Raw genomic sequence first — 21,355 nt, forward strand, 5'->3', positions numbered from 1 at the left:
ACCTGCCTATCTTCCTTTCCACCTATCCACTCCACCCTCCTCTCTGACCTATCACCTTCATCCCCTCCCCCACTCACCTATTGTACTCTATGCTACTTTCTCCCCACCCCCACCCTCCTCTAGCTTATCTCTCCACGCTTCAGACTCTCTGCCTTTATTCCTGATGAAGGGCTTTTGCCCGAAATGTCAATTTTGCTGCTTGTCGGATGCTGCCTGAATTGCTGTGCTCTTCCAGCACCACTGATCCAGAATCCCCCTCCAATCAACTCAGGCCAGCTCCTCCCTCATATTGTTGTTGTTACTTTTATTCAAATTGTAATGCTGCTAGATCTGATTTCAGCTACTCCTGTCAAACTGCAGGGTGAATTCTATCATTTGGACACTGTCCCCAGGAGTTCTTTCATCTTAAGTCTGCCTGATTGTGCATCACCAAATTCTGAATTGCATGTTCCCTAGTGGGCTCTCCTACAAACTGCTTCAAAAACTATCCCATGGACATTTCACAAATTCCTTTTCTTAGGATCTGCTACCATTATGATTTTCCCGGCCCACCTGCATATTGAAGCCTCCCATATCTATTTTAATAGTGCCTTTCTTACATGTCTGAGTTATTTTCTTTGCCACAACCTGACTATTGCTAGGAGACCTGTACCCAAGTCCCTTTTTTCCTTGTCTCTGTGATACCCACAACATTGTACCCATCAATTTCAATCTACGCTGCAAACTCATTCACCTTGTTTTGGATACTGCATGCCTTTAAGCACAACACCCTCAGTCCTGCATTGACTGCCCCCCCTGTCATAGTTGTCCCCTCATCTGCTATGCCTGAAGTTAGATTCCTGAGCCTTTTCATATTCTCTATCTAGAGACCAGATTGGTTAGAATTCACTGCAGTTTAGAAGAATGAGGAGGTGTCTTATAGTAATTTATGATATTCTAACAGGATTAGGCAAGATAGATGCAGGAGGATTTTCCTGATGATCACAGAGTCCAGAACCAGGGGTCACAGTTTAAAGATATGGGCTAGGCCTTTTAGGCCTGAGATGAGCAAATATTTCTACACCCAAAGAGTTTGAACCTGTGGAATTCTCTGCGGTGGAAAGCAATTGAGACCAAAACATTGAATGTCTTCATGAAGGAATTAGATATAGTTCTTAGGGTTGAAAGGTATGGGGAGACGAATAAGGGATTTTAGATGCAAACAATGATTAGAGAAATTGGGTTTATTTTCCTTGGAGCAGACAAGATTGAGATGTGACCTTATGTGGTGTTCAAAATTACAAACAATTTTAACAGGATAATGAAGGATACCCTGATTAGTTGGTATGTCAGTAACTAGGGGGTCACAGTTCCAAGCTTGTCAGCCTGAGAGCTAGGAATGAGGTAAGGAGAAACTTCTTTAGTCACAGATTTGTTAGGATTTGGAATGCACTGCCTGGAAGAGTAGAGGAGGCAGATTACATAGGAGATTTCAAAAAAAAGAACTGAAAACGATGAATTTGGAGGCTTTCTGAAATAGGGTTGCAGAATGGGGCTTATTGGGTAGCTATTTTGGGAGCCAGTACAGACCTGATGGGCTAATTAGCCTCCCTGTATGCTGTAGGATTCTTTGATTCTATGACAGCAATTGGATGATCAGCCAATTAACATAATATTGAACGGCGCAGTAGGCTTCAAGGGCTGAATGGCCTTCTCCTGCTCATATTTTCATTGTCATTATGTTTCTATCTGCTGCTCCATCTGTGTCAAATTAAAGCCATTGATTGGTTATGTCTTACCAAATGGACTAGTTCGATGATTTTTGAAAAAGCAGATGTATCATCGGCTTTAGGAATAGACACACACAGCACAAATACAAGTTTTTCCAAACATTTGTAAATCATCAGTTAAGTCTCAGCTGGAATATTTTGTTCGATTCTTGCCAGTGTGCTTTAGGACAAGTGTCAAAGCCTTGGAGAGTGTGTTCAGGATATTTAGGATGGCACTATGCCTGAGGGATTTCAATTACGGGTAGACACTGTGGAAGGTGGGTTGCAAAATGTGCATGGAAATTGAATACAGCATTTCACGGTTGCAGTAGAATACTCATGGGGAAGCTGTTTCAATAAGAGAAGTCTGGGTTGATGTAACCAATGTACATTGCTTTATGGTACTTCATACAAGACAAGGAATGACATGAGCAGATTTTCAATTTAATGCAGTGATTATTTATGATTTGGAATGAATTGCCTGCAAGGGAGGCAGACTGATCCCAAAGGGAATTAGATTTATACTTGGACAGGAACAAATGAAGGGGTTTGGGGAAGGGGAGGATTAGAGTGCTCTTTCAAAGAGCTATCAGTGATACAATGGGCCAAATAGCCTCCTTGCATGTTGTAAGTGGATTGGACAATATTTAATTGGGAACTATTACTGCACAGCTAAGCCATATAAAAATCATCGATAGGCACACTTCATCTGTCTTGTTTTCACAGCTGAAGTTATTGTGATATGAAGAAAGAAGAAAATTTAATAAAATGATAATATTTAGCAAGTACATTTTCATCTGTGCCACCCACCCAAAATTTCAAGATTATTTTGTGGCAGAAATCCCTAACTTGGAATATTATGTAACAGTTTTAGAACCACTTCCAGCGAATTAAATGACTTTAAACAGTCTGAACTGCTTCCATGTGTTGTAAATGTTAAAAAAAATTCAACTAAAATCTCATACTATAAACTTATGAATTTTATTTTTGGTAAGTACATTTTGACTTGCAAATTATATACAGATCTAGATAATTGGAACATGGTTCAACACTTTACTTCAGTAATTCAAAATACTATTGCAAATCCAACATCTGATCCCTATAAAAACAAAGGCAAAACTTACTGAATGTGACGTTCATTCTGCAGACCAAGTCTAAAGAGTTGTATACTGATGTTAGCTGCTTCCCTCCACCTTGACTAGTTGGTACTCCCTGATACCTGCCTCTGCATTCTCCCAGCCAGCCTCTAATTCCTACACAACAGCCTTCACTAATCTGAGGAGCTGTGTGGCCATACCACACGCTTGCTTTCCATTTCCTGTTTGCTGACTGGCAGCTGTATCATATTGCAGTGATTAATGGGGTTTAATTCTGGAGTAAATGCACAGTTTTATCAAATTGTTACGTTTTGGGACTGGGTCTTCAAGTTATAGTGAAGCAGAGGAATAAAGGGGGTTGTAATGAATTCTGCTGACAACAAGCCTGAGTGGTTTTGTTTTCAAAGATCTAAAATGTTGTCCAGGTTGTTCTATTGAGAAGGTAGTGCAAGGTGCTCATGCTTGTGTACAATGACCAATGCATTTTTGTTGATTGTGGATCGACTGTTTGTCTTCAGAACCTTCGGAGGGTCTTGGGAATATTAGGTTTTATGAATGGTTGTGCTTTAAACACCTGCTTATAGGATTAAATGTTAAGATAAATGTAATAAATAAGTTCCAGTTAACTAATAACTTCAAAACATTATTTTTGTTTTGAACCAGGTATTTCATTAATTACTCTGATCATTCCAATATCAGTTGGAATTTTTATAGCAAGAAAGTGGCCAAAGCAATCAAAACTCATTCAGAAGGTAAGATAATAATGTTTCTTCTGATTCTATGGATACCCTCTCCACAGAAATATGGAACTGTCGCTGTCCATAGTATATTTATTTTATCAATTCCTATATCAATGATATATAAAACTAAACACAAATTGAAACACATGTTACTGTTTGAATCAATACTGTCAGTTTGTCCAGTTCTTTAAATAGTGATAGTTCTGTACTGCATTCATTAGAAAATGGCAAAGTCTTATTGGAGCATAGCACTGACATCTCATTGCAGAGGGGCAACTGATGATGATTTACACATACCTCAGGTGAGCGAAGCTTGAGAAGACAGTCCTTCATAATAACCTCAGTCAATGTGCGTGTTGAATACTGTTGGCAGCGATCCGCATCACAATCCAGCCATCCAGCCAACCAGGCTAACTATATCCTTGCATTTGCTACGTTGCAGGTGATTTACACAATGGAATAGAGAGCTGCATATCCACGTTTTCTAGCATCACACACTTGCCTTCATTGCTCAGTCGTTTGTGTATAAGATTTGGGAAGTCATGTTGAGGTTGTACAGGACATTGATGAGGCCTCTTCTGGAGTACTGTGTAGGAAGGATATTGTTAAAGCTGGAGAGGATTTAAAAGAGATTTTCCAGGATGTTGCTGGGTATGGAAGGCTTAAGTTATAAAGAAAGGCTGGATTTGCTGGGACTTTTTTCACTAGAACATAAGAAGAACATAAGTTGAGGGGTGACCTTATAGAGGTTTATAAAATTATGAAGGACATAGGTAGAGTTAATGGTACGTGTGTTTTTCCTAGGTGGGGGATTTCAAGACTAGGGGGCACATATTTAAGGGGAGAGGAGAGAGATTTTAAAAAGACATGAGGGGCAAATCTTTTACACAGAGGGTTATTCATGTTTGGAATGAACTTCCTGGGGAAATGGTGGATGTGGGTACAACTATAACATTCAAAAGACATTTGGATAAGTACATGAATAGGAAAGGTTTAGAGGGATATGGGCCAGGGTCTGGCAGGTGGGACTGGTTTAGTTTGGGATTATGTTCGGCATGGACTGGTTGGACTGAAGGGTCTATTTCTGTTTTGTACAACTCTATGACTCTATCTGATAAAATAATTGAGCTGGGAACAGGAAACTGCGAAAGGGCAGCAATTATGTGAGTAGCGTTACAGTAGCAAATTAAGTCCAATGTGGGGAAGTGTGAGTTTATTGACTTTTTAGATCCCAGTACCTGTTATATTATGAGAAGCAAGGAACTGTAGATGAGCACAAACATTTAGGGATCCAATTACAAAAATATCTTCGCAAACTGGGAGACCAGTATTAAAATTAATGAATGAAATGTTGGCTGTTTAGAGGGATTGATGTGCAAAGGAATTATTACATTACTGTTACACAGAGCTTGGGCCAGACCTCATTAGATTGCTATATTTAGTTCTGGGCAGGGTAATCGACCATTGCTGGGATGCATTGTAGATTTATCAGAATAATACTGATACTTATCAGCACAGTTGTCTCAGTGATTGTGAAACCAGTCTTTAACAAAATTTGTTCTGGAATCCAACCCTTAAGTTGCCTAAGACCTTGGCTAGACTGAGACCTATACCAGGAATCTCGACAGATGAAGGGTATAACTTTGGTTCCAGTTTCTTTTGGGAAGCAGCTGGTTCCGTTACCACTGATGGGGTGAAATTGAGAAAGATTCAACTGATTGATTAGAAATTGACAGCCTGAGTGAAGTCCTAATTAAATACCGAGATGATTTTCAGGAAGGTCTAGAGACCATCAAAGGAACTGAGGCTACCTTACATGTTGACCAAGAAGCCACTTAATTACTGCCCTTCCACAGTTTTCTGTTCCCAGCTCAATTATTTTATCAGATAGAGTCATAGAGTTGTACAAAACAGAAACAGACCCTTCGGTCCAGCCAGTCCATGCCGAACATAATCCCAAACTAAACCAGTCCCACCTGCCAGACCCTGGCCAATTCTACCATTCTGCAAGGCCTGCCCAGTGCCATTTGCCTTATGTGCAAAAGTAGAAGCAGAAGTCAGGAAGCTGGAAAGCAAAGGGACCAGTTCAGTTTGCAGACTTAGGTAGCACCAGTTGTACCGATTATGAAGCTTATCGGTCAGTTCACCTTTCTAAGGGATTTCAAACAAATGGTAAACCACTTTTCACAGCTGGATAAATACTGAACCCCTTGCATAGAGTACTTGTACACAAAACTGATGGGGCTTTTATCTTTCACAAAGCCATGCGTACCTACAATTGCGATTAGATGAGGATTGGCAGGAGTATGGCCACAATTAATTACTCATTTTTGCCAATATACAAGACTGCCATTTGGGGTATCATCAGCCTATGCCATTTTCCAGTGGACAATGGAAAACATTTTCCTGGGTCCATCTGGATGACGTGCTAATAACTGAGAAGACAAATAAAGAGGATTTAGAGAACTTGGATACAGTCCTTAGACATTTTACCCAGGCGGCCATATGCCTTAGAAGGGAAAAATGTGTATTCCAGGCAACCCAAGTGATCTACTTGAACACCAAAGTTGACAAAACCAGCTTACACCGGATAAAGTGAGGACAATCATAGGTGTTCTGGCTCCCATGTCAGTACCGGAGATGGGGTCTTTCCTCGGATTGGTGAATTAATGCAGGAAATTCAAATGTAACCTGGCCTCCATCTTGGAGGAAAATGTGTGACCTGCTGCGCTGTTCCAGCAACACATTTTCAGCTCTGATCTCCAGCATCTGCAGACCTCACTTTCTCCTCCATCTTGGCACCCTTACATCCACTACTGAGAAAGGATCAGCCTTGGAAATGGTCTCGTAGCCTAGAGGTAGCCTTTAGCGAAGTGAAGGAGCAGCTATCATTATCCTAAGATGTTGGTATACTATGATCCCAAATGAGATGTGATGCTGACATGCACTGCCTCCCCATACAGTAATGGAGTAATGTTAGCTCATGGTCACGCGAAGAGGAATGCCGATTGCTTATGCTTCCTGGATTTTGGCTGATGCCGAGTGAAAATATCCCCAGATAGAGAAGGAAGGTTTGGCGGTCATCTTTGGTGTGAGAAAGTTTCACGTATACCTTTACAGATGTATATTATCATAGTAATGGACCATAAACCGCTGATAGGGCTTCTTAAAGGGGACAAGGCCATGCTGCATATAGCTTCAGGCCGCATTCAGCATTGGGCCCTTATTCTGAATGCATACAATTGCAAATTGGAACACTGTCTGGGAAGCCAAGTGGCAATTGTGGATGTCTTGAGCTACCTCCCATTGGTTGATACATCACTGGTGCTGCTGCTACTTATCTTTCTGGACACCCTTCCAGTCACCACTGATAATATCAGATTGTGGACACAAAAAGATCCCTTCCTGGGAAAAGCTAAAACATCTGGTGATGATGGGGGAAGCCTTTCTAGACCTGGCGAGATCAGATCAATGTAGAGGGTAGCATATTATTATGGGGAGCAAGAGTGATTGTCCTGAACAAATGTCACTGCCAGATATTGGCAGAACTCCACCAGGGTCATCCAGGGGTTTCCAAAATGAAGATGTTGGTGAGATGTTATGTCTGCTGGCCGGGATTGGATGCCAACCTAGTCCCATTGACAGGGCAGTATCCAGAGTGCCACAAGGACAGAAATTATTGCCAGCATCTCCCTCATGTGGAAATGACTGGGTAAACCCTGGACTTGGTTACACACTGACTATGCAGGTCCTTTCATGGCTTTATGTTCTTAACCATTGTGGATTCCCATTCAAAGTACTTGGATGTGCAGAGAGTTCACTTGTCAAATATGGGAATGATGATTGAAAAACTGGAATCATCTTTTGGAATACACAGACTCCGAGAGATGTTCATCACAGACAAAGGGCCATCATTTACCAGCAGGAAATTTGAGTATTTCTGAAATTTTATCTGCATTTGGCATATAAGGACAGCTCCATCATGCAATGGTCTAGTGGAAAGAACAGTCCAAACTTTGAAAGCAAACTTAAAGAAATAGCTTACCGTTTCACAGTCTACAGCTACCAAGCTGCCCAGTTCCTTTTTGATTGTAGGACCATCCCTCACACGATTACAGGAATAGCTCCAGCAGAGTTACTAAAGGGGAGAAGGTTCCTCACCAGTGTAACTGATCTTCCCAGATCTGGGGAGAGGATGAATTGGCATCAGGAATGCCAATGCTGGAAACAAGGCTCTGCTAATGTGAGAGAGACAGTTCACTTCAGGGGATGAAGTTTGGTTTAGGAACCAAGGGAATGGCCGTGCATGGGTAAGAGGCATGGTCGTTGCAAGGTCAGGTCCAGTGACATATAAAGTTCATGTAGTTGCCACAGTCCTGAACAAGCAAGCGTGCTAAATGAAAGGTGCAACCTTGCAAATGGGATAGATGATTTGATTATTATCTCAATCTCCATTATCAGTTGCCCTATGACCTTGAAAGCTTTAGTCAAATAATGTATTAAACCACTATATTCAGGAAATACAACTCTAGCTTGTAAAATCTCTCCTCAAAATATAACCTTGGGTTCCAGATATCACTGAAGTAAATCTTTGCTGCATTACTTTTTTCCTGAGGTATTGTGCCTTGAGTTACATACACCACTCCAGAGCTGGTCCAAGCAGAAGTTTCTTCGACATTTCAAGAGAAATGTTAGGAAACACTTCTGCACACAAAGGGCATTAGAGGTTTGGAACTCTCTTCCACAAGATTAGATTAGATTGCCTACAGTATGGAAACAAGCATAACAAGTCCACACCGACCCTCCAAACAGTAACCCACCCAGACCCATTTCCCTCTGACTAATGCACCTAACACTACGGGCAATTTACCATGACCAATTCACCTGACCTTCACAACTTTGGATTGTGGGAGGAAGCCGGAGCACCCTGAGCAAACCCACGCAGACACGGGGAGAATGTGCAAACTCCACACAGTCAGTCGCCTGAGGCTGGAATCAAGCCCGGGTCCCTGGAGCTGTGAGGCAGCAGTGCTAACCTCTGAGCCACTGTGCCTCTCCCACAGGTGGCAGGTCTGTTGTTAACTTTAAATCTAAGATAGACAAATCTCAGATTTTTTGGAACACAGAGGTATTAAAGGATAATGAGCCAAAGGCACGTATATGCAGTTAGCCCATAGATTAGCCATTATCATTCTGAAGGGTGGAAAAGGCTTGAGGGGCTGAGTGGTCCACCCCGGTTCCCATGACAATGTTCCATGTTATAGTTGTAACATGATTCTACCCCTATCGCTCTAACTCTCAAGATAGACAAAGCTCCTTAATATTTAAGTATTCATTAAAGATTAAATGCAAGGAACATGTTAGAATTGGCATATAGTTAATAGCGAGGAATAAAGCTGTAGTCTGCAGGAAGTTATTGGTAGATTGGTCAGGTGGACAAAAATGTGACCAAAGAAATTCAGTCCAAAGAATTATGAGGCAATGAAGTTTGGAAGGCTGAGCTCACCAAGGGAATAAACAATAAATGGTAGGACACCGAGAAGAGTGAGAAACAAAGGGAACACATGTTCCCAGAAATGGATTCCTGAAGAAGGGCTCATGCCCGAAACGTCGATTCTCCTGCTCCTTGGATGCTGCCTGACCTGCTGCGCTTTTCCAGCAACACATTTTCAGCTCTGATCTCCAGCATCTGCAGTCCTCACTTTCTCCTACATGTTCCCTGAAGCCCTGAAAGTAATGGGATAGTTGGATAAGATGATTACTGGGGAAACATTGGAGTGTATAACTGGAGAGGGAAATGGGAGAAGTGTCTGGCTTGTTTCCAATCTCCCTACCCTCCCTGTGAATGGCTAAGTTTTGGGTTTCCAGTTTAATCTCTTAAAACCAATTCAGTTGTTTGATGTTCATTCCTTGCCAGTCTACTCAGTTCTTTTTAACCTTCTCCTTTAAACAGAGGAGCAATGTTCGTATCTGCAATTTCAGGAATGCGTTCAATGGCATCCAAGTCCCTTTTTACAACTTTTCACACTCTTTATTAGATAGAAGCTTTTTGATGTGTGAGTATGCTCAGATTCTCTGTAACAATTCCTGCAGAATGTACATATGTGAAATCCAAAGGATGGAATAGGTAGGAAATGAGGGCACTATTTTAATGAGATGTGATCTGGGTAGAAGGGTTGCAGCTTCACTCCAGGAGTGCTCATTTCGGAAAGATATGATTTGGTTAGTTGACAAAGCAACTAACCTTGTGCCAAGAGGAAGTATTTTGACATTTAAGTCAGCATTTTAACCCATCCATAAGGTCAGTACTTCAGAAGAAGGTACTTCTCTCTGAGTAGCATGCTGCTTTTAACATAGATCTATTACAACATGTATTCATGATTGCAGGAATCTGCCTTTATTCTTTTATTTTCAAAAACTTTTAAAATTATACTTTTCTGCACTTTTTATCTCTCCTACTGTTCATTTGATATACCCTTTCCTATTGAGAGTTAATGACCGGAATCCTATTCCATCCATACCTCCATCCTTTCAGCCTGCAGACATTTGCAAAGTTTTTCAATATGCCTAGTGCCCCTTCTCTCTGTGTGGGGAAGAAATCGGTTCTACTCAATGTCTCCCACATGCATTAAAGCACAGGCACAGACCTCTTTCCCTGCTTCTCTCATCTGTGGCATGCATTGCAAATTATGCTCCCCTAAGAGAATTTAGGGAATAGTGTAGTGACTTGAAATAACAACTGATGCTTTGTTTCTCCACAGATTGGAACTGGTGTCGGTGCACTTATACTGATTGTCTCAGCAGTGGCAGCTACACTGCTGCACAAAAGCAAATGGAGTGCAGATTCAACATTGTTAATTATTGGAGTAATCAACCCACTGATTGGGTACACAGTTGGTTTCATTTTGGCTATTGCGATACGGCAATCATGGACCAGGTAACTTAACAGTCTAACTTTATCTTTTGTGCTCCACTTCCCTTATGCTGCAGAAGTATGTTAGCTTATTGCATGTGGCTTCCCACTGCTGTTTTGGTGTTTTTCAGGATTCCCTTAAATACATTACACAGTAATTATTGCTATCTTTATACCTCTTCCTAGGGTGAATGTGATGCTGATTAGACTGTGGTTATTGCTGATACCCAATGCCTTGAGAGAGTCCAGTGTTTATTGCAATGGTGTTTCTACACTGGTGCTAGGTGGGGAATTTCAGCATTTTGACTCAGCAACAATGGTTGCTTGTTGATATCATGTCCAAACCGGGTTGGCATGTAATTTAAATGCGATGAAATTGCTGCTGTTTGCCTTCTTCCCTTGTCAGAAAGAGGAAGTACTACCCTTTGTCATTCTTTCAAGATGGCAGGACAAGTTGAAAAGATTAGAGTTAATTCATCCTAGGCTTTATGAACAGAATCATATCATGCGAAAAAAAAGCTTTTCAGTGGCTTGGCCCTAACTGAAATATTGCATTAATACTGAATACCACCCTTTAGGAAGGCTTTTCAGTGACAGTAGAGTTGGTAACTGGAGGCAGTGTAGATTTCTGATAATATGCAGAGAACCCAGGATAATGTTCTGACAACATGAGTTTAAATCCCACCAGGCATATGTTGAAATTAGAATTCAGTGACTAAATCTGGAATTAAAATGCTAGTCTAAAGGCAGCCATAAAGCTATTGTCAAGTGTCGTAATAACTCATCTGGTTCATCAGCATCCTCTAGGGAAGGGACTCTACTGTTCTTACCTCGTCTGGGCTAGATGTGACTTCAGACCCACAGCAATGTATTTGACCTTAACTGTCCTATGCAATAACATAATAGCAAGCCATTGAACTGTACCAAATCATTACAAAATCCAGAAAAAGGAATGAAATTGGATGGACCACCCAGCATTGACGTAGGCATTGGAAACAATAAAAACAAACCCAATCCTGTTGATCCTGCAATGTTGTTTGGAGACTTTGACATATTCACAGAATCACACATTATAGATAATGTCCCAGCCACTGCCACACCATCCTTGTAGATGTTCTATCTGGTTGGCCGTAAAGATCCAACAAAAGTAACAGCAAAGTGGTGTAAAGTGAGAATGAATTTCCCTCAGAGTCCTCATAGTCTCTTGGTATCACTTCACCTACCGTCACCCCTTCTCAGCTATTGAATCAGCACTCCTCCATGTTGAAAATTAATTTTCACTTAGGATGGCAAAAGCACAAATGTATTCTGGGTGGAGGACTCTAATGCCCATCACAAAGAGTAGTTTGGTACCACCACTGAGCTAGTCAAGTTATTAAAACAATTGCTGCTAGGATGGGACTACAGGTGACAACAAGAGGGAAAAACCCTATAGCAGATCCATCCATCCATTATATTATTAGTAGGAGTGACAACTTTACAGTCCTAATGGAATTGAAGTCCTGTGTTCACATTGAGGACACTTTCCATTGTGATGTGCAGCACTGCCACAGTGCTGAATGGGATAACGTTTGAATTGATCTTTCGGCTTAAAACTGGGCAGCCATGAGGCAATGTGGGTCATCAGTAGTGGTAGATTCAACCACAGTCTGTAACCTCATGGCTCAACAGATCTCCCACTCTACCAGCACCATCAAGCTGGAGGTCAACCCTGTATCTATAAGGAGTGCAGGAAACTATCCCAGGAGAATTCACCAACAGGTGCCTTTAGCAGTCATCTGGTAAGTCACCCACTATACCTACTTCTGACCTTATGTTGGATGGAAATAATCAATGAAGAAGCTAAGGTTTGGCCTAGGATACTAAACGGAGAACTGCTGCAGTGATGTCCTGGTATTGAGAAAATAAGCCTCCACCAACCATAAGGTGCCAGTATGGCTTCAACCAGTGAAAGACTTTCCCCTGATTTCTATAAACTTGCTAGGGTTCCTTGATGCCACACTCAGTCAAATACTATCTCAATACTAAGAACAGTCATCTTCCCTTGTCACTTGACTTTAGCTCTTTTGACCATGTGTGGACCGTGCCATTGTTATTTGGGCAGAACATAAACAGAGCATCATTGTTACTGCATAAGTACCACTTCATAGTTCTGTTGATGGCACCTTTGATCATGTTGTTGATGACTGACAGTAAACTGGCAGGGTGGTGATTGACTGGGTTGGATCTGTCCTGTGTTTTTGTGGACAGGACATACCTTGGCTGTTTGTCATCTCCCCAACAATGTGAAAATGTTACAGCTGGACTGGAACAGCTTGAAGAAGAGCCTGATTAAAGTTTCAAGGAGTAAAGCAGAGATGATGTCAGAGTCTATAACCTGCCTTGTATACAATACACACAGCCATTTCCAAATATTGTGCAGTAATAATTAAATTGGCTGAAGTCTGGCCTCCCTAAAGATATGGACTTCAGACGGGGCTGAGATAGATCCTCCACTTGACTGAAGACACTTGAAAACACTACAATCTTGTCTTTTTGCACTGATATACTGGGCTCCCCCATCATTGAGAATGTTTCAGACCCCCTTCCAATTGGTTGTTTATGCATCCACTGCCATTCATAACTGAATGTAGTAACACTGCTGCGCTTTAATTTGATCCATTGATTTACTAATCACTTTGATTATGTCACATGCTGCTTCTAGCTGCTGCTGCTCCTGGCAGGTTGTCCTGCACTCCTCAGTGAACCAGAGTTGCTCTCCCAGCTTGATGGGAATGATAGAGTGTGGGATATGCCGGACCATGGGGTTTCAGATTGTGGTTGAGTACAATTCTACAGCTGCTGATGGTCTAAAGCATCTTATGGATGTCCAATTTTGAGCAGTTTGGTCCTCAGAGTCATAGAGTCATAGAGATGTACAGCAAGGAAACACACCCTTCGTCCAACTTGTCCATGCCGACCAGATATCCCAACCCAATCTAGTCCCACCTGCCAGCACCTAGCCCATATCCCTCTAAACCCTTCCTATTGATATACCCATCCAGATGCCTTTTAAATGTTGCAATTGTACCAGCCTCCACCACTTCCTCTGGCAGCTCATTCCATACTAGTACCACCCTCTGCATGAAAAAGTCAGTCCTTAGGTCCTTTTTAAATTTTTCCCCTCTCACCCTAAACCTATGCCCTCTACTTCTGGTCTCCCCAAGCCAGGGAAAAACCTTGTCTATTTAACCTATCCATGCCCCTCAAGATTTTATAAACATCTATAAGGTCACCTCTCAGCCTCCGATGCTCCAGGAGAAACACTCCCAGTCAATTCAGCCTCTCCTTATAGATCAAATCCTCCAATCCTGGCAACATCCTTTTAAATTTTTTCTGAATCTGTTCAAGTTTGCCAACATCCTTCCAATAGGAAGGAGACCAGAATTGCACACAATATTCCAAAAGTGGTCTAACCCAATGTCCTGTCGAGCCACAACATGACCTCCCAACTCCTCTACTCAATGCTCTGTTCAATAAAGGAAAGCATACCAAACACCTTCTTCACTATCCTATCTACCTGACACACCACTTTCGAGGAACAATAAACCTGTATAAGTTCTGCTAAGATTTGCTTTCCCAAAATGCAACACCTCGCATTTATCTGAATTAAACTCCATCTGCCACTCCTCAGCCCATTGGCCCATCTGGTCAAGATCCTGTTGTACTCTGAGGTAACCTTTTTCCTGTCCACTGTACCTCCAATTTTGGTGTCATCTGCAAAATTACTAACTATACCTCATTTTGTCACTTTCAAATTATATAAATGGCAAAAAGTAGTGGACCCAGCACCGATCCATGTGACACACCACTTGTCACAGGCCTCCTGTCTGAAAGGCAACACTCCATCATCAGTCTTTTACTTTCAAGCCAGTTCTGTATCCAACTGGCTATTTTGCCCTGTATTCCATGAGATCTGACCTTGCTAATCAGTCTCCCATGGGGAACCTTGTCGAACGTCTTACTGAAGTCCATATAGATCATGTCCACTGCTCTGCACTCATCAATCCTCTTTGTTAATTCTTCAAAAAACTCAATCAAGTTAGTGAGACACGATTTCCCACACACAAAGCCATGTTGACTATTCTCAATCAGTCCTTGCCTTTCCCAATATATGTAAATCCTCTCCCTCAGGATTCCTTCCAACAATTTGCCCACCACTGAGGTCAGGCTCACTGGTCTATAGTTTCCTGGCTTTTCCTTACCACTCTTCTTAAACAGTGGCACCATGTTAGCCTCCTCCAGTCTTCTGGCATCTCACCTGTGACTATTGATGATACAAATATCTCAGCAAAGGACCCAGCAATCACTTCCCTAGCTTCCCCCAGAGTTCTGGGTACACCTGATAAGGGCTTGGGGATTCATCGACTTTTCAAGACATCCAGCACCTCCTCCTCTGTAATGTGGACATTTTTCAAGCTGTCACCAACTATTTCACACATTCTACATCTTCCATGTCCTTTGCCACAGTAAACACTGATGCAAAATACTCGTTTAGTATCGAGTCTATCTCATTTAGCACAGTGATAGTGCCACACAACATGAAGGAGCATGTCCTCAGTGTGAAAATGGGACCTTGTCACCATTAGAAATATTGTGTGATCACTCCTATCAATACATATGGATCCATGACAAGTGGATTAGTGTGGGTGAGATCAAATAGATTATCCATTATGTTGGTTCTCTCACCATCTGCCATTAGCTTAGCCTAGCAGATATACCTTTCAAGACAAGGGCAGTTTGGTCAGCAGTTGTGTTGCCCTTGTTATTCTAAATGATTTTTCCAAGTTGGTCTGTTCTATCAGTGGGTCAGGACATCTTCAGGGGTTGTGATGGAATTGTCTAGGATGTTGTCAGTAACACATGATTCTTTGAGATGACTATGACGCGTTGTTGCTTGACCAGCCTTCTGATTTAAAGTGTTATAAATTATTAAGAATATTTGACATGGAACTTAGTTTACGGGTGTACAATTTATATATGATTTGAGGATAATAAATATAATATTTAGATGCATATTAACTGTTATCAGTTATTTGGTAAACATGCTGCGCAGACATGAATTGCTGTTTCATGCTGAAGATAGCTTAATCACCTATTCAATCCATGATAACACCGACAGTAATTAATCTGTCTGTGGAGCTCATTGAATATGACATCTCCCAGTAACAGGCAATGGCCTGCCCAGCTTGAACTCATCACCTGAGCCTTTTGTCTGCTTGTGGTATTGTGGTAGTGTCCCTATCCCTGAACCGGGAGTCCTGGGTTCTGGTCTCACCTCTTTTAGAGGTATGCAATGACATCTCAGAACAGATTGATTAGAAAAATAAGTTAATAAAAAGAAAGAAAACACAGCCCGGTGTTTTTACAGGTGATGGATAGTAGTTAAAAAAAAAAAATTTAAAATGTCGCTGTGATTTTGGTGGTGGGAAAGTCGCTCATTTGTGTGTGATAATATCTCTGGGTTGAAGAAGAGAAAAGGAAAAGAAAAGAATAACGCAGACTGAGGGATGTCTGTCCCGGGCTGAGACTAGATTACATACACCATGTGTACAGGCTCTGCTTTGGTGTTCAACAATAAATGATGTTCCCGTCCAGTCAGGCTTCTTGACTTCTCAACAATCATTATTCTAATTTTATTGTTTTTCTTTTACAGTTGTCGAACAATAGCATTAGAAACAGGAGCACAAAACGGGCACCTATGTACAACAATCCTAATAATATCCTTCAAACCAGATGAACGCACCTCTATGTTTGCATACCCTTTCATTTATATTTGCTTTCAAATCTTGCATGGATTATTATTTGTAACAGGTAAGTGAAATGAAAGACAAGGCTGCAAAATGTTCTGCACTGTGTCTACTTGTATGGAAACTATTACATTTCTTGATCAAAAGAAATATTATTTCTGTAAGGAGGGGTGCAAGAAGTTATAGAGTCATAGAGATATACAGAACGGAAACAGACCCTTCGGTCCAACTCGTCCATGCCGACCAGATATCCTACATTAATTTAGTCCCATTTGCCAACATTTGACCCATTTCTCTCTAAACCCTTCCTATTCATATACCCATTCAGATGTCTTTTAAATGTTGTAATTGAACCAGCCTCCACCACTTAAATTGACCTTTGCTCGCTTTTAAATCTTTCACCTCTCACCTTCAACCTATGCCCTCTAGTCTGGGGCTCCCCATCCCAGGGAAAAGATCTTGTCTATTTATCTATGCCACTCATGATTTTATAAACCTCTATAAGGTTACCCCTCATGCTCCAATTCTCCAGGAAAAATAGATCTAGTCCATTTAGCCTCTCCCTATAGCTCAAACTCTCCAACTCTAGCAACATCCTTGTAAATCTTTTCTGAGTCCTTTCATGTTTTACAACATCCTTCCTATAGGACTGAGAGCAGAATTGCACACAATATTCCCATAATGACCTAACCAATGTCCTGTACAGCTGCAACATGACCTCCCAACTCTTATACTCAGTGTACTAACCAAGCATATCAAATGCCTTTGTCACTATCCTATCTACCTGCGACTCTTCTTTCAAGGAACTATGTATCTGCACTCCAAGGTCTCTTTATTCAGCGACACTCCCCAGGACCTTACCAGTAAGTGTATAAGTCCTGCCCTGATTTGCCTTTCTAAAGTCAGCACCTCACATTTATCTAAATTAAACTCCAGCTGCCACTCCTTGGACCATTGGCCCATCTTGTACTCCGAGGTAACCTTCTTTGCTGTCCATTACACCTCCAATTTTAATGTCATCTGCATCTTACTAACTATACCTCCTATGTTCACATTTAAACAATTTATATAAAGATACAAAATTGGTTGAGGACAATAAATTGTGTACCTGATAGAGTGGACATCTTCCTCCAAACTCTGATGAAACAGAAACCTCTTTGGCAGTTTTTTCACACAAATACTTAAAGTTTAAGGGGTGAAACTTGACTGGTTCAAAAGATACCCAAGTAAGAGTTGTTTATAACTGGATATTAATAATTTAGATTGAAAGGACCAAAATAGTATATAGTACTCCAAGCAATGTCTTGCTAAAGCCCTGTTCAGTTGTGGCAAAGTATCCCTACATTTGTCCCATAATACCCATAGAAAATTAGTGAACAAGTCACCATTCTAATTGCCTTCTGTTTCTTGGACAAGGACAGCAAATCCAGATAAACATCAATGCCTAGTTTCTGTATTCTTCGTCCGTAAGGAATGATCTTATACTTTCCCACATCATACTCCAACCATTTACTTGTGTGTTCAGCTGTGAAAACAGTCACAAATACTGAAGTGTCACACTGAACGCAAAATATTTCCTGTTTCTCTCTCCACAGGTGCTACCAGACCTACTGCGTTTCTCCAGAATTTTGTGTTTTGTTTAAGACTTCCAACATTTTATTTTGACAGAAAATACTTATTTTCATCCTCTGCCATTTCCTTATTACCCATTACAATTGCTCTTGTCTCAACCTCAAAGAACCCATGTTTATTTTTGCTATTTTCCGCACTTTTTCCATACCTGTAGAAGCTATTGTAATCTATTTTAAAACCTATTGTTAGTTTTCCTCATAGTCATGTGTTCTCTTTCTTTTTTAAAGTCATTGTCTTTGTCATTCTTGCTGGTATACTCTCTCAAGCCTCAGGCTTTTGACTGTTCTTGGCAATATTATTGCCATCTCTTTCTTTACTCCAATACTATCCGTAACCTCTGATGCCTTGGATTATGGGTAATCTTGCCCTCCAGGAGAATAGCCAGCATGTCAGGAATTGTGCCACATCATGTTTGGTTGATGTTCCAGGCACAATTGAATAGTGAGGTATGTGGAAAACTGGAATTGTAAGTGTGAGGCTTGCAGGAAAGCTAGACAGGTGATGGTGAGCTGAAACAATGGGTTTTGGGTGTGGGTTATGTTTAATAGAGATGGTTGATGGGTAAGAGATGAGAGAGTAGTGATTGGAGCAGCTCTATGAGGATTATTTATGAACAATTTGGGTAATGGCGCAGAAAGTCATATATCCAAATTTATTGATGACACAAAGTTAGGTGGCACTGTAGTCAGTGTAAGTGATAGCATAAAATTAGAAAGAGATATTGATAGACTAGGTGATTGGGCAAAACAGATGGAATGATATGTAAGCAAGTGTCAGGTTACCAAAAGAGGATAGGTCAAGGTATTTTCTAGTTGGAATGAACTTGTACACAGTGCATGCCAAAGAGATTTGAAAATTCAGGTGCACAGATCTTTAAAGTGCCATGAACAGTTGAAATAAGTAATCAATAAAACTAATGGAATGCTGGTGTTTATATCCAGAGGACTGGAGTACAAGAATGCAGAAGTTATGCTGAAGTTATACAAAATCTTGGTTAAACCCCACTGGGGATACTGTGAGCAGATCTGGGCACCACATCTTAGGAAGGATATATTGACCTTGGAGAGAATACAACATAGATTTACAAGAATGTTAAGGTTAAATTATGAGGAGAGATTATACAAATTAGGCTTGTTTTCTCTAGAATTTGGAAGGTTGAAGGGTGATCCGATTGAAGTCTGCAAGATATTAACAGGAAAAGACAGGGTAGATAAAGATAAACTATTTCCACCGAATGGGGACTCTAGACTGTGGTGCATAGTCTGACCATTAGGATCAGAAGGTATATGGAGTTAAGCCACAGTTTAACCATGATCTCATTAAATGGCAGAACAGGTTTGAGGGGCTGAATGGCCTACTCCTGATCCTAAATCCTTTGTTTTCTATGTAAGCAATTCATTGGTAAGGGTACGGCATGTAAAAATAAGTTTGCTAACCTTAATCACTCGTATGAGATCAATGAACTTTTTATGACACTAATCCAGATTCTCAAAACTAGATGACTGGCATTGATGATAATGACTATCTGCTCCTACTGCCCTTTGGAATGTTTGACTGGAGATCTTTGTGTTCTTCTAAGGATTGAGGACCTCTCTCCTTCTGGGAACCTCCAGCACCAAAACCTCCAGTGCTGAATGAGGAGAACTGAAGGGTATACCATTCGGTCTGTTGCCGCATTTTCACTCTTTCTGTTCACATGCTCCCTTTTAACTGCTCCAGCAGTGATTGCAACCAAAATGCATCTCCCCTTTAAGAGGAATAAACTCACGTACTGCTCATCGCACACAAACAAAGTCAACCTGTGGAGGTGAGCAGCAACTGAATAACAAATATGACGCTGGGCTGCACCTGACTCTCATTACAGTTCTCAAACAACATGAAGTTTGCATATCGTTTGTGTTGCTATTAACAGACATGGGTTATTCACATGTAGAAATTTCCAGGCTTGGTTTCTGGCCTTTGTCCAATTTTTCCTTTCAAAATCTTTTGAGGGCAGTAACATTTTTGTAATGGACCTGATGGAACAGCTGGTTCTGCTCATAGTAATTTTCTTCTTGATTTTAATGAGTACTTTGACTTCTCGGTACCAATTTGCAAAGGCTGATAGATAAGTGCTTTAGCTGACAACTGAAAATTATTTGTAATGTGTTGTTGTCTTTGCTTACAATATATTGTTTGCTTTTTGTTACAATCAGCTTACCAGATTTATAAAAAATTGAAAAAACGTCCTGCTGAACCAATGGATTCAACTCAGTCGACAAGGAGAGGCGAGGAGACTAACAATAGCCAAAGGAGGGAGGAAAACGCACCAAATGAGTACACCATTTCTGAAATGACTGACTTAATTTAACAAGCAGGCCTGAACTCTTCAGAGCTCGACAGATCATACAGATGAATAGATTTCCTCCTGATCTGTCCGCTATGTTTCCTGCACTATATAATTTCTGATATATTCTGATTTCCACCTTACTTTTTCACAATGTTGCTGCCATGATACACCAGGACACTTTTCTAAAATCTGTTCTGCAATCTAATTTTAAAAAATGGGTCTTCAGACATTCATTTATTTTGACTCAAGTGCACCAACATTAGGAAAGCCCAACAAGCATTTCAGCAAAGCAGTATTGAGGATGAATTAAGATGGTTTTTATTACAATAGTCGAGAAAGGAATTTGACCTAAGCCCATTGAGAGTTTGTATACTAACATTGCTTAGAGCCCATGTTCCTCAGGGATGTTGTAGTTTGTGAGACACATGTGTAATATCTGGCCTCATTTAAAGTTTGTCCAACTTTCCTCATTCTTGAAGAAGGGCTTATGCCCGAAACGTCGATTCTCCTGTTCCCTGGATGCTGCCTGACCTGCTGCGCTTTACCAGCAACACATTTTCAGCTCTGATCTCCAGCAGCTGCAGACCACACTTTCTTCCCACCATTGAAGTCACCCTATCAGAGGCCAGCATGGGCAGTGGGAAGCTCTCATTGCGCCCTTCCCTTCCCAGTGCTGGCTCCCTCAGTCAGGCACTGAGTTCCTTTGAATGAGGGCCAATCCCTGTCACAGAGTTATAGACTCATAGAGATGTACAGCACGGAAACAGACCTTTCAGTCCACCGGTCCATGCCGACCAGATATCCCAACCCAATCTAGTCCCACCTGCCAGCACCCGGCCCATATCCCTCCAAACCCTTCCTATTCATATATCCATGCCTTTTAAATGTTGTAATTGTACCAGCCTCCACCACTTCCTCTGGCTGCTCATTCCATACACGTACCACCCTCTGTGTGAAAAGGTTGCCCCTTAGGTCTCTTTTATATCTTTCTCCTCTCACCCTAAACCTATGCCCTCTAGTTCTGGACTTCCCCACCCCAGGGAAGAAACTTTGTCTATTTGCCCTATCCATGTCCCTCATGATTATATAAACCTCTATAACATTACC

General features: G+C 41.2%; 1 protein-coding gene across 1 annotated transcript in view; it reads left to right on the top strand.

Annotated features, from left to right (window-relative positions):
- Window positions 1-21,038, top strand: part of LOC122555041 (solute carrier family 10 member 6-like) — a 53,227-nt gene extending 32,189 nt beyond the window's left edge. Inside the window, exons 5-8 of the mRNA XM_043700682.1 lie at window positions 3,509-3,597; window positions 10,347-10,522; window positions 16,194-16,351; window positions 20,115-21,038. Coding sequence (XP_043556617.1) covers window positions 3,509-3,597; window positions 10,347-10,522; window positions 16,194-16,351; window positions 20,115-20,269 — 578 coding nt within the window. The 3' untranslated portion in view covers window positions 20,270-21,038. The remainder of the gene's footprint in view (window positions 1-3,508; window positions 3,598-10,346; window positions 10,523-16,193; window positions 16,352-20,114) is intronic.
- The last annotated feature ends 317 nt before the right edge of the window (window positions 21,039-21,355 follow it).

The sequence above is a fragment of the Chiloscyllium plagiosum genome, chromosome 1, assembly GCF_004010195.1.
Source record: "Chiloscyllium plagiosum isolate BGI_BamShark_2017 chromosome 1, ASM401019v2, whole genome shotgun sequence".
In the NCBI taxonomy this organism is placed as follows: domain Eukaryota; kingdom Metazoa; phylum Chordata; class Chondrichthyes; order Orectolobiformes; family Hemiscylliidae; genus Chiloscyllium; species Chiloscyllium plagiosum.